This window comes from Mauremys reevesii, linkage group 7, assembly GCF_016161935.1.
Source record: "Mauremys reevesii isolate NIE-2019 linkage group 7, ASM1616193v1, whole genome shotgun sequence".
In the NCBI taxonomy this organism is placed as follows: Eukaryota; Metazoa; Chordata; order Testudines; family Geoemydidae; genus Mauremys; species Mauremys reevesii.
The window spans coordinates 120,527,614-120,540,850 of NC_052629.1; the positions used below are offsets into that span (position 1 = coordinate 120,527,614).

A 13,237-nucleotide genomic window follows, 5' to 3' on the forward strand; every position below is an offset into this window, starting at 1 on the left:
AATCTACGAAATAATAATGAAGATGCTGCTCCATCATCTGGGCTGGAGGTGAGCCCTTCCTGATCCTATCTCTAAGTATTTCTATAGAACCCTGTTTTATGAAATGTGAGTGCCCCACAACATTCTCTCTGCATTTCATTTTGGCCTAAAGCCACATAACCCCTCAGGTTGCAAAGGCCTTAGGGCAGGTGCTGGTGCTGCACCTATTTGATTACACTGTATAAACAATAATAACAACAGACTGTTAACTCTGAAACTTAATGACAACATGTTGTAGCTTACTGACAACTGGAACTGTGAGGACAGCATAAAATAAATTGAACAACATACCAAGGGCTATGGTACTGAGTGCATTTATTTTCATATTGAATTCAATAAAATACTCATTTAAAAAGCCAACAACTTTAACCAAAGCTGCTGCAATTAGTGGAAGGGGGCGGGCAGGGGGCAGTGTAAGGGGCAGGCTTGGGCAAGGGGAAGGGGCAGTGGAAGGGGGCAGGCAAGGAGCCGGGGGATCCAGTGGGATGGGGGGCAGGCAGCAGGGAGGGAGCCGGGCAGTGGAAGGGGACGGGACAGGATAGGAGCCCGGGGAGCCAGTGGGAGGGAGGCGGGCAGTGGAAGGGGCGGACGAGGGGCAGGCAGGGGGCAGGACAGGAGCCCGGAGAGGCCGGCAGGGAGCTGGGAGAGTAGGAAAGGAGCCTGGGGAGGCAGGCAGGGAGAAGGGAGCCGGGGGAGCCGGTGGGAGGGAAGCGGGCAGTGGAAGGGGCAGGCAGGGAGCTGCGAGGGGGCAGGACAGAGGCCCAGGGAAGCGGGCAGGGAGCTGGGGGAGCCGGTGGCAGGGAGGTGGGCAGTGGAGGGGGCGGACGAGGGGCAGGCAGGGGGCAGGACAGGAGCCCGGGGAGGCAGTCAGGGAGCTGGGGGAGCCGGTGGCAGGGAGGCGGGCAGTGGAGGGGGCGGACGAGGGGCAGGCAGGGGGCAGGACAGGAGCCCGGGGAGGCGGGCAGGCAGTGGAAGGGGCAGGCAGGGAGCTGGGAGGGTAGGAAAGGAGCCAGCGGAGGCAGGCAGGGAGCAGGGAGCCGGCAGGCAGCCGGTGGGAGGGAAGCGGGCAGTGGAAGGGGCAGGCAGGGAGCCGGGAGGAGGCAGGACAGAGGGCCGGGGAAGCGGGCAGTGGAAGGGGCAGGCAGGTAGTGGGGAGGGGGCAGGACAGCGCCCCGGGAGGTGGGCACAGAGCCAGCAGTGAGCCGGTGGGAGGGAGGCGGGCAGTGGAAGGGGCAGGCAGGGAGCTGGGAGGGGGCAGGACAGAGGCCCGGGGAGGCTGGCTGGGAGCCGGGAGGGAGCCGGTGGCAGGGAGGCGGGCAGTGGAGGGGGCGGACGAGGGGCAGGCAGGGGGCAGGACAGGAGCCCGGGGAGGCCGGCAGTGGAAGGGGCGGGCAGGGAGCCGGGAGGGTAGGAAAGGAGCCAGCGGAGGCAGGCAGGGAGCCGGGAGGGAGCCGGTGGGAGGGGGGCGGGCGGGGCGCTGGCTCGCCGGGCTGCGGGCGCAGGGCTGTGCCGGCCGCGCTCTCTCGCACACGGACGGCGGGGAGCGGCAGCCGGGGGCCGGGCGCTGCCATGTTCAGCCGGGGCTCTCGGAAGCGGCTCTCCAGCAGATCGGTGAGTGCGCCGCGGCCACGGCCCGGGGACCGGCACCTGCTCCCGGGGGCGCCCGGGCAGCCCCCCACCCATCGCTGCCCCTGCGGATCCGAGCCGGCGCCCGGAGTCCGCTGCCCGAGCCCCGCGCTACACGCGCCGCAGGTGCCGCAGAAGGTGGCTCCCAGGCACGGACCCAGGGAGCCTCATCCAGCGGGGCTCGCGCGGCCTTTGTCCCGAGCTAGCCGGGCACTTCCCCGGGTGGGAGATCGGAGCCCCGGCCGGCACGGGGGCAGCGGGGCGGAGGCTGGTGCAGTTGGCGGGGGAAACACGTTGCTTTGCTTTCTTTTCTCCAAGCTGACCGCCCTGGGCGAGCCGGAGCGAGGGCAGCCCTGCAGCGCGTGTGGCGAGCGGTGCCCTGGGTTCGCCTTGCATAAATGGAGGTAGGATCCCCCGCGTGTTTTACGGTTTCCTCCTTAACTGGATCACGGGCAGGCCACAAAGTTCATTACCGGAATGCAAAAGGGGGTGATTTGTGTGTGAATTCCCTCACTTTGTTTTTCCACCTGAAGGATCAAAGAGGAGATGCAGCCGCGGTGCACCCTTCAGTGGCCTTTCCCAGGTGTGACCAGCCATGCTTATCTCAGTGTCCTTCGGTTGGGGGTTCACTCTCCTTTCATTGCTACTGTGCTTCAGAACTTTTACAGTTCTGCTCCAGTTTGAAAATATGGCACTATGGGTTTTTTTTTTAAATGTATTTATTTAAATCAGCTGTGACTGTTGAATTGTGACCCTAGATCTGCTACCTGTCATGTTTGGTCATTTTCAACGTACTGTCGGTTTTGTCTTCTTCGTAAGAAAGTTGCTTCCCTCCTGGGGCACAGGTGGATTTCTGGTATTATGCATTGGGATTGTAAAGCGCTGAAATCCATCCTACACCCAGAGCAAGAGAAACACCAACATTTCTAAGCACTTATTTTTTTCCCCCTGCGTGCTAGAATGATGGTCCCCGGCTGCTTGTTTCTGACCTGCCCACTGAGCTGCCACTGCTTTCTACATGCCCAACTCATCTTTGTGGCTTCTGCCATCCCTCTAACAATTGAGTCTCACTCATCAGATTGAATTGCAGACTCAAAATGAGGGACATGAACGAAATAATGCTGGAACTGGCAGGGTTAATTTATTTGGTATGAACGATGCCTGGAATAAATTGCCTAGGGAGGTTATGGAATCTCCATCATTGGAGATTTTTAAGAGCAGGTTAGACAAACACCTGTCAGAGATGGTCTAAATAATACTTAGTCCTGCCGGGAGTGCAGGGGACTGGACTAGAGGACTTCTCAAGGTCTAGTCCACTGATTCTATATCAGGGGTCGGCAACCTCTGGCATGTGGCTCACCAGGGTAAGCACCCTGGCGGGCTGGGCGAGTTGGTTTATCTGCTGCATCGGCAGGTTCGGCCGATCGCGGCTTCCAGTGGCCGCAGTTCGCCGTCCCAGGCCAATGGGGGTGGTGGGAAGTGCCTCGGGCCGAGGGACCGTACTAGCCACGGTTTCCTGCCGCCCCCATTGGCCTGGGATAAATTAATGGAGGATAGCATCAATGGCTGTTAGCCAGGATGGGCAGGGACCATGTCCCTAGCCTCTGTTTGCCAGAAGCTGAGAGTGGGCGACAGGGGATGGATCACTTGATGATTACCTGTTCTGTTCATTCCCTCTGGGGCACCTGGCATTGGCCACTGTCAGAAGACAGGACTCTGGGCTAGATGGACCTTTGGTCTGACCCAGAATGGCCATTTTTATGTTCTTATGTTAATAGCCCATGTGCGTAAATTAGAACCTCTTTTAGCTGTTTTGTTACATTGATGACTGTACCAGCTCCCATATAATTATTTTTAATTGCCTAAATATAAGACTATATAATCAAGTAAAATGAAGCCAACTAATTTGCCTACTTAAATAAATATATACAGTGGACATACATTCATTTTTACTTTTGAGAGGTTTGTTTTCCCATTAGTGCCTAGGACTTATAAGTAGGCAAATATTAATAACAGTTCCTTTTGTAGGTCACACACTCATGGGAGAATAGACCTGCTGAATATGGAAAAAAGTATATTTAAGTAGTACTGGGGGTGTTCATGAACAATAGCTCATTGGTTTGAGCAGTGGCCTGCTAAAGCCAGGGTTGTGAGCTCAATCCTTGAGGGGGGCCATGTAGGGATCTGGGGCAAAAATCTGTCTGGGGATTGGTCCCCCTTTGAGCAGGGGGTTGGACTAGATGACCTCCTGAGGTCCCTTCCAACCCTGAGATTCTATGATTCTGCATTAAACCGCTGTGTGAAATTGAAAGAAACAATAGTATTCAAGGGGATGTACAAGCCCATATCAATTAACCGCTAGCGGTTCGTAAGCCTTTTTGTAATCCTTTAACAGTGTACTTTTGCTGATAAATGTAAATTGGACTTGGGCTTCAAAGATGGGAATTTACAGCATACATCAGGGAGAGAGGAATTTATAAGCATGCAGATACTGAAAGTGGAATTCATCCCAGTTGCTGAGGCAAGCTTTATGTGGTATATATAATTATGTGGAATTGTGTGTTTTCTAATTAACTGCAGTTTGGGGCATGATCTATAGGTCCATGTTAACAAGCAAGCAAAATTGTGTCCTGTCAGATCTCAGAGATTTTTATGCTTTTACATTAATTGGAAAGTCACTTTTTCAGGTATGGAGTTGATTTTGATTATTGATTGAAATTATCATTCTTGGAAGCATATGCATGCTTCCTGTTTGAAGGAAACCGTTCATAAATAAATTATATTCTTCCAAACTATTTCTGCCTTCAGAATAAGACCACTTTGTCTAATTTAGAGGAAGTGAAATAATAATTTAAAAGGAAAGGGGGTTTTCAAACGATCTTGATTTATAATGATGAATGAATAGTATTAATCATATCTTTACATCACAATGTCACATTCATGTAAGCTTGTGGACTTCCTATGTTAATGTGCCAGCATTTTTAATATGTATTTCAATGGATGCAAGTAAGAATAAATCATATGCAACAAATTCTTTAAATTTGGGCCCTTATATATGCACAATACCCATATGAAGTCCATGGAAGTTTGTGCATCACTGATCCGCCACCTATTATAATTCAGAATTAAAATTTTCAGTTTGCAGTGATTTAGCAAAAAGAGAAGAAAAATAGTCTATTTTATTTAAAAGAATCGAGACTGAATTTAGTCATCACTAGACATCAGTTCTGTGCTGCATTCCTCCAAAGACATGACTATCAAACAGTAGCTACTGTGGCCTGCAATTTCCCAGTGGTCTTGAACAGCAAAGTGACTTTTTACTTTAATAACATGTTTTGTTTTATTACAGTAGACTGTGAATTAAAGGTCTAAAAAGACAAATATTTGTGTATGGTTGTGTTCCTGAAAATGACCAATAATGTAAACAACAGACTCCTCGTTCGGTATTTAATATAGGCTGGTACTTGAAAGGTGGCGTTGTGTGAGAAAGTGAAATCTTATTCAATAAAATCTCCAGCTCCTTAGGAGTCTGGCTGCTGTTTCCTAATCAGATCTGCATTACATTAAACTCCTTGCCATTCAACTTGTTAACAAGCTTTGCATTAAATAAAGCTGTCACTGGAGTTGAGTGAATGAATAGCCATTGGAAGTGTCTTGTGCATAATGTCTGGCCGAAGAAAAGCCTGCAAAAGAGGTGGTCAGAGGAGAGAAAAGGGAAAGGAATTTATAGCCTATTCCTAATGCAATTAGTATGAATATGCAAACCTTAAAGGTGACAAATGAGTACCAATCAGCGGAATGGCTCATGCTGCTTTTGCCACCCTGAAGTTTTTGATAGTCCTTTCATATGGACATTGGAGAAAGTTATACTTGAAATTGCTTTTAGTACCGCTTTTAAAATATACTGTTGAATACAATCACGCATGCTGTCTGCCGCATGTTGTCTGATTTTGGTGCATCATCTACTGCCCTGTATTATTTAGACGTGTTTCCTCTTTCAGAGAGTCTTTTCACCATCAGTGACCCTCACAAGTCAAACACCCCTTTTATTCTCAACCCCCCAACCTCGTCTTCCCCCCACACACACAAAAAAACCCTACTCCAAGCAGAGTTTTAACCTCATAATTTCTCCATGAATATTCATCTTACCATAGGCCTGATCCAGTAAAGTACTGATGGGGTCTAGTTTAGTTGTTACCAGTCAAGACAGAGATCTTGGTGTCCTCATGGTTAGTTCTCTGAAAACATCCACTGAGTGTGCATTGGCAGTCAAATAAACCAACAGAATGTTAGGAACCATTAGAAAAGGGACAGATAATAAGACAGAAAATATCATAATGCCACTCTATAAATCCATGGTTTGCCCTCATCTTGAATCCTGCGTGCAGTTCTGGTCACCCCATCTCAAAAAAGAGATATTAGTACTGGTACAGAAAAGGGAAACAAAGATGATTAGGGTTATGGAACAGCTTTCATATTAGGAGAGATTCAAAAAACTGGGACTGTTCAGCTTGGAAAAGAGACAAAAGAGGGGGCATGATAGAGGTCTCTAAAATCCTGACTGGAGAAAGGGAATAGGCAAGTGTTGTTTACCTCTTTAGACCAGCATTTACTTTCAAACTAGGGGTCACCAAACAAAATTGATAAGCAACAGCTTTAAAATAAACATAGGGAAATACTTCACACAATGCGTCGTCAACCTATGGAACTCGTTGCCAGGAGATGTTGTGAAGGCCAAATTATAACTTGGTTCAAAAATAACAAGGTAAGTTCATGGAGGGCAGGTCCATCAGTGACTACTAGCCAAGATGGTCAGGGACACAATCCCATGCTCTGGGTGTCCCTAAGCTTCTGACTGTCAGAATCTGGGAGTCTATGACAGGGGATGGATCACTCAAGAATTGTCCTGTTTTGTTCATTGCCTCTGAAGCATCTGGCACTGGCCACTGTCAGAAGACAGGATACTGGGCTAGATGGACTCTAATCCAGTATGACCTCTCTTATGTTCTTAAATGGAGAAGTGCCAGAGACTCCGTGAAGTTCACTGGAGACTTCGCTGTTGCTATTGGGTTTACATGGAAGGTGCCCAGATGCCGTGCTGACAGGTGGCAGTATAAAACCCCAAGATAGATAGTCTTTTTAAAATTAGCCAAACTCTTGCAGAAAATCTTTGTTGCCATAGTTATGCTTCTCATTTGCAACAGCTTTAAATAGCAGTAAGAAATGTGCCATAAAAAATGATGCTAATGCTTTTAGTTTTTGACGGCCACTGTGAAATCACATTTGTGTTGTTTATTGAATTCTTGTCCCTGTAACATGCTTAGTTTTTCCCTAAGTCATATTTTGATGGTCAAGAGTTCCACTTCTCCTCAAGTAGCTTGTTAAAATGTTTTACAGTCTCCATAACTTTGACTTATGTTTATGGAACAAGCATTGCCCAGTACTTAAACAGACACTCTAAAGCAGGTTCTTTAAAAGAAGGGAAACCATTTGTTCAACCATCTTCTCGGCTCGGTAATATTTAACATTAATGAATGAAATCCTGTGGAGAGAGCTGTTGAAAGCATTCACTGTATTCATAAAACATACAATGCCTCAAGGAAAGAGGACCCTAGATTTATATAGAGGTGGTATGATTTAATGGACAGAGTCAAGACACCTAGTTGCTGTGTGATCTCGGGGAAATCACCTCATCTCTGTGTGGTGACAGGCCCAACCTTTGTCTGCTTTATTTTGGGTGGTAAATTCTTTGGGGGTAGGGACTGTCTCTTACTGTGTGTTTGTACAGGGTCTGGTCCTTGTTCTCAGCTGAGTCCTCTAGGGCAGTGTCTCTGAACCTTTCCAGACGACTGTCCCCCTTTCAGGAGTCTGATTTGTCTTGTGTACTCAAGTGTCACCTCACTAAAAAACTGCTTGCTTACAAAATCAGACATAAAAAGACACAAGTGTCACAGCCACACTAGTACTGAAAACTTGCATACGTTCTCATTTTTACCATCTAATTATAAAATAAATCAATTGGGATTATGGTGACCAGACAGCAAGTGTGAAAAATCAGGACAGGGGATGGGGAGGGGTAATAGGAGTCTATATAAAAAAAAGACACAAAAATCAGGCCTGTCCCTATAAAATCGGGACATCTGGTCACCCTAATTGGGCTATAAATATTGTACAGCATATAGAGCAGTATAAACAAGTCATTATATGAAATTTTAGTTTGTACTGACTTCGCTAGTGCTTTTTAACGTAGCCTGTTGTAAAACTAGGCAAATCTCTAGATGAGGTGATGCACCTGTGTACTCCCAAAGGTACATCTACCTCTGATTGGGAACCACTGTCCTAGGGACTAACATACCATTAATAAAATAACTAGTAATTCTATAAAAAGAACAGGAGTACTTGTAGCACCTTAGAGACTAACAAATTTATTTGAGCATAAGCTTTTGTGGGCTACAGCCCACTTCATCAGATGCATAGAATGGAACATATAGAGAGGCAATATATATACATACAGAACGTGAAAAGGTGGAAGTAGCCATACCAACGCTAAGAGGCTAATTAATTAAGATGGTCTGAAATGGGCCATCTTGATTATCACTACAAAAGCTTTTTTTCTCCAGCTGATAATAGCTCATCTTAGTTAATTAGCCTCTTAGCGTTGGTATGGCTACTTCCACCTTTTCACGTTCTGTATGTATCTATATCTCCTCACTATATGTTCCATTCTATGCGTCCGATGAAGTGAGCTGTAGCCCACTGAAGCTTATGCTGAAATAAATTTGTTAGTCTCTAAGGTGCCACAAGTCATCCTGTTCTTTTTGCGGATACAGACTAACATGGTTGCTACTCTGAAACTAGTAATTCTATATATCTACATAACCCAAATCTGCATATATTGGAGATCTTGGTCTTCAGTTTGATTACTGGTGTAGCTTCCAAAGGGCAGAAACAACAGTGTTTTCAGTGTAGCACATGAATGATAACAGTGAATTCTGAAGCATTTGTCTCTGGCTTAAAAAAAAAATGGAAATACAGATTATTGCTTCCATATGTTTTCAGCCTTTTTACACGGCTTGCAGTTGTTTCCTTTCGTGAATAAACATGCTTTGCATCGCTGTCTCCTTTAGGATTCAGATATTCTACACATCCTTGCATTTTTATTTTTAAGGCTTTTAGTTTGCAGACCATGAGCATACCTTACACAATCTTATCCTGTTTGAGCTTCTGTTCGTATCACTTCCATTGCAGTAGCTTAAGGCCATGTTATCTTATTCAGTTTTTGCGGTGGGTTGTTGAAATAGACAAAACTGTACTGGTGGGATTGGGAAGAATATTGAACCTAATGACCACGAATACCCTTCCATTCCCATCTCCAGAAGCCATTCCTTGGAATGCCATGTGTTTTGGGGTTCTACCTGAGTCAGCTGGCATGGGCCAGCCACAAGTGTCTAATTGCAGTATAGACATACTATAGATACATTGGAGTTGCTGCTTTGGCCCATTGACTTTACATCAGGACTTAAAATTAACCCCAATGGGACAATTTATCTCCACATACCTGTGAGAATTTCTACGTGTTTGTTTCTTTTTTAACTGTATGTGTGTACTATAAAGCCCTGGAAGCAATCTAACGCTCTGACATACAATAGTAGTCATGGCCAACTCAAAAGACCGACCAAATGTAAATGAATGTATTTTTATTGAACGCTATAAAACTGCTTCTAAGAAAAACATTTACATTGTCTTCAGTGATTGTAAAATTGATCCATCAATCGGTGAACCCTAAGAAAGGGAAAATAACTTCTTGCCAAAGTTGAAGTTCTTCAGTCTTCTGTTCTGAGCCATAAACTAGAAACTAAATTGTGCTGCTGTTGAGCTATACAGACAAAAACCCGATTTAGCAAGATCCTTGTGCCTGCATGTAACTTTAAGCATCTGAGTTCAATGGTCCCATTTACTTAGACATGTTAGGTTAAGCATGTGTAGATGTGTTTGTAGTATTGGGACCTAATTTATTATTTTATGACTTCTCTCTGTAAGTTTTCAATGAAAAAACAGTGTTAATATTATTGATCTATCTATGGTACTTATATGGGCCTCTGAGCGCCTCACAATTTTTAATGTATTTGTCCTTACAGCATCCTGTGAGGTAGGGAAGTATTAGAGGTGTGATTCCTCAGGCACACTCTATCACCTGGGTTAAGAGATGGGAGATCATGGGCTCTTTTGTCAAAATAATCTTTCTGCTTCCACTTCTGATTTTCTTTCATCTTTGTATGGCTTCATTGTGATGAGATTTCAGGAAGTTGGTGAATTAGCTCGGATCCTTCTTCCCATTAACTGCTGAGTTGGAGAAAAGCCATTCTCCAGAGGCATACTTCAGTAAACCAGTAAAGTTTATACAAATCACCCCCACTCTCAAAAGTTTTCTTTTTAAGGTTCTTTACTATCCTTTTAGACCTTTCCATAAGTCCATATGATTGGTGATAATTTGGACTTGATTTTTTGAGATGAAAATCCCCATCTCTGGCAAATTGCCTAAAATCTGCACTGGAAAATTGGGGCCCATTGTTGCTAAAGACTTCATCTGGAATTCCATGTCTGGAGAAGACTTACTCTTAGTACTGTGCAGTGTGTAAATTTCTGGATGCCAAGAATAAGAATCTGTGACTATTAAATAATTCTTTGACGGCCAGGTATAAATCAGTGCCTACCTTCTCATAAGGCCTTTGTGGGACTGGATGAGGTTTCAGTGGCTTTGCCTGTTGACATGGCTCATATTTCAATACAGCACCATTTCCCCAAGTTATAGCCTTGACTACTAGCCTCTCTCCTTTGTGAGGTGCCAGGAGGAAAAAATGGTAGCCATTACATTTTGTTTCATGAGGTTCTCTTGCTGCAATGACGTTAATGCTTCAGATAATCTGCATACTGGACCAAGTTCTCAAGGGGAGTGGGGGGAAGGCAATCAGTTTTCTTATTTCTGCTACCCCCTGTAGATGAAGGGTTCTTGCTGTGTTGAGCAGGCATTGCCTTCTATGAGTAATTGAGAAGATATGTCGTTTTACTCCTTAGTAAGGTTGATATTTATTTGTATTGCTTAGAATCCACAATCAGGAATCAAGGCCGTTTTGTGCTAGGTGCATGGAAATGAAGTAATGCTTGGTATGAAAAGAACTGATTAGCAGCAGTTGGAGAACTTGTGAAATGAAAGAATTTTTATGGGGGGAGGGTGGTTGCTTTGATCAAAGTTTTTGATCTGAATTCTACAATATTCTGTTGTGCGGTTGTTGAGGGGATTCAGCTGGCAGATGGATCTGAAGGCATCTCACATATTTACTTAAAAGAACTTGCCTTTGGTGAAGTCCCAGTACTCTGTAGCAAAGCTCCCTTATATAGAGCTATTGCAGTGATATTGTTCTAATTTTCAAGTCAGGTTTCCGATTTGCATAGTAACAATGTGTAGTTGGCTACTATTTATTTCCTGAAAGGGCCTGAGCCTTGTATTTATCATCAGCACTTCACATGCCATGTGGCTCAATGAGTGTTGGAAGGGGCTGGGTTCCCTCAGTGGGAGCAATCTCTTGAGATGTGCCCAACGCTTCAGAAGCAGAGCTCCATCATGGATGGTGGAAGTTAATACAGCCATCGCTGACCGAGTGTTTGTGGGATTGAATAGCCCTTCATTCATTCAGATCACTTGAACATTTGAGAACTGCTGCTCTAGGATAGCAGAGTGGTTTTTAAACTAGCAATTCAAGATCCAACAGTGAAAAGATTCAGAGTAACACTAGTGGGTTGGTGAGAAAAATACCTAGGTACAGAGAAGAGAAACACAGCTAAAAATTAAAAGGGTGTGCAAAGACGTCTAAAGGACGTGATTTATTGAAACAGTGTTTCTCAGGCTGTGGTCCACTGGTGGCCCTCCTAGCACTCGGTGAAGAGCCCTGGAGAGTTGTCAGCTCTCGTGATGTTGGCAATTTTTTGTTTCTAGGTGCCACATTGCACCAAAGTCAACTAAAAATACATTCAATAATTCCCCAGTATTACTTTTCACTGGAAATAATGGCTATAGTTGCCACCAGGACATTATGGGATAACAAATAGGAAGGAGAGGGTGTCCATGACATTGTCAGTGGGACATGTCCACGAGACAACTTCTCTCTCTATTAAGATATGGTCCACGTTGCAAAGATCTTTGAAGGCCTCTGATATAAGAGAATGAAGGTTTGATTCTCCTTCCACTTATGCTGCTGTAAATTGGGAATTACTCCCATGGAGTCACAAGAGACGGGATGTGGCTGGTGTAAAGCTGGTGTAAGTCAGAGCAGAGTTGGATCCTGAGTCTCTCCTGGCTGGTAGAAGCTGTTGAGATTGTCTCAGGTGTTCTTGCTGCCAATTCCTGGGAGTGAATTTTCCTGGATAAGGTCCTTTTCCTTAGACTTGAAGGTCCTTCAGTCTCGTGCTCACTTCCATAAAAGAAGGATGATCTTGTGGTTAAGCCACAGGACTGGTAGTGGGGTGGTCTGGATTCAATTACAGATCTTCTCGATGATGCCTCAATTTCCCATCTGGACAATGGGGATAATAATACTTCCTTTCTCCCACTCTGTTTTCTCTTCACTTTGCAAGCTCTTTGGGAAAGGAACCACATCTTCGCGCGCGCGTGTGTGTGTACACACATATACAGTGCCAAGCACAATACGCCTTTAGGTAATCGTCTGTAATGCTATAATAATTAATAACTTCCTCCAGTATTCTGACAGAGTCCAGGTGTGGTTGTCCTTAAGATGGTAAGGCGTACACGTTTTGTTAGGCTTTTAGTTGGCCTTAATTACACCAGCATAAGGGCTTGATTGTTGCAGATGTCATTTGGCTTAGTGGCTCATCGTAGTGCAGCTGTGGTTTATGGCCATCTAGGTGTGAGTACGTTGGGTTTTTTTAAATTGTTTATTTAAATTTTCTTATTTGGTAAATCGACTCTGCGTCTCAGGGTACGTCTACACCACGAATGCAGGTTTGATTGCAGTGCGCGGCCGAGCCAGCTTTCGTCCAGTTGGCGTGAGTAACAGTGGGAGTGAGGATGGGGCCCACGCAGGCTTCAGCGCATGCTAGCTGCCCCATTCCGTGCCCGCTGAGGACCCTAAGGGCTTGGGTTGCTGGCCTGCTCCGGGTTCCTCACTCTCTTGTCTTCACTGCTCTTGTTGCCCATGCTATCCAGGTGAAAGCTAGCGGGGGATACGCCTACCCACGCTGCAGCCAGACTTCATTTGCGGGGAAGCCGCCTGGTCTAGTGGAGTCAGCACAGGACTGGGAACGGGAACTCGTGGATTCTAATTCTACTTGATTCACTGTCAGCCTCCAAGAATCCCATACCTTGAGCTTTGTGAGCCCAACTGGGAGCCTGTTAGCTGGGTTGGGTTGTGGCTGGTGGGGAGGGGCTCTGGGACCATTGTGGGAGGGAGGGTACATTGGACCCTTTCAAGAGTGTTCTGACTTGGTTTCCCCCATAGTACCCTCTACTTCTCAGCCCCCTGCAGGGAGAATACTTCTGGGAACCCCTGGAGCATGG

General features: G+C 45.7%; 1 protein-coding gene across 3 annotated transcripts in view; it reads left to right on the top strand.

The window, feature by feature from the left end:
- The window catches only part of PRICKLE2 (prickle planar cell polarity protein 2), a 201,120-nt gene that overhangs the window by 13,168 nt on the left and 174,715 nt on the right, over nucleotides 1-13,237 (top strand). The window contains exons 1-2 of one of the 3 annotated variants that reach the window (XM_039482371.1): nucleotides 1,591-1,650; nucleotides 1,984-2,069. The exons of 1 other annotated variant lie outside the window; for it this stretch is intronic. In XM_039482371.1, coding sequence (XP_039338305.1) covers nucleotides 1,609-1,650; nucleotides 1,984-2,069 — 128 coding nt within the window. In that variant the 5' untranslated portion in view covers nucleotides 1,591-1,608. Of the gene's footprint in view, nucleotides 1-1,590; nucleotides 1,651-1,983; nucleotides 2,070-2,230; nucleotides 2,249-13,237 lie in introns of those variants that run through there. One more of the 3 variants, XM_039482380.1, reaches the window with a different exon arrangement.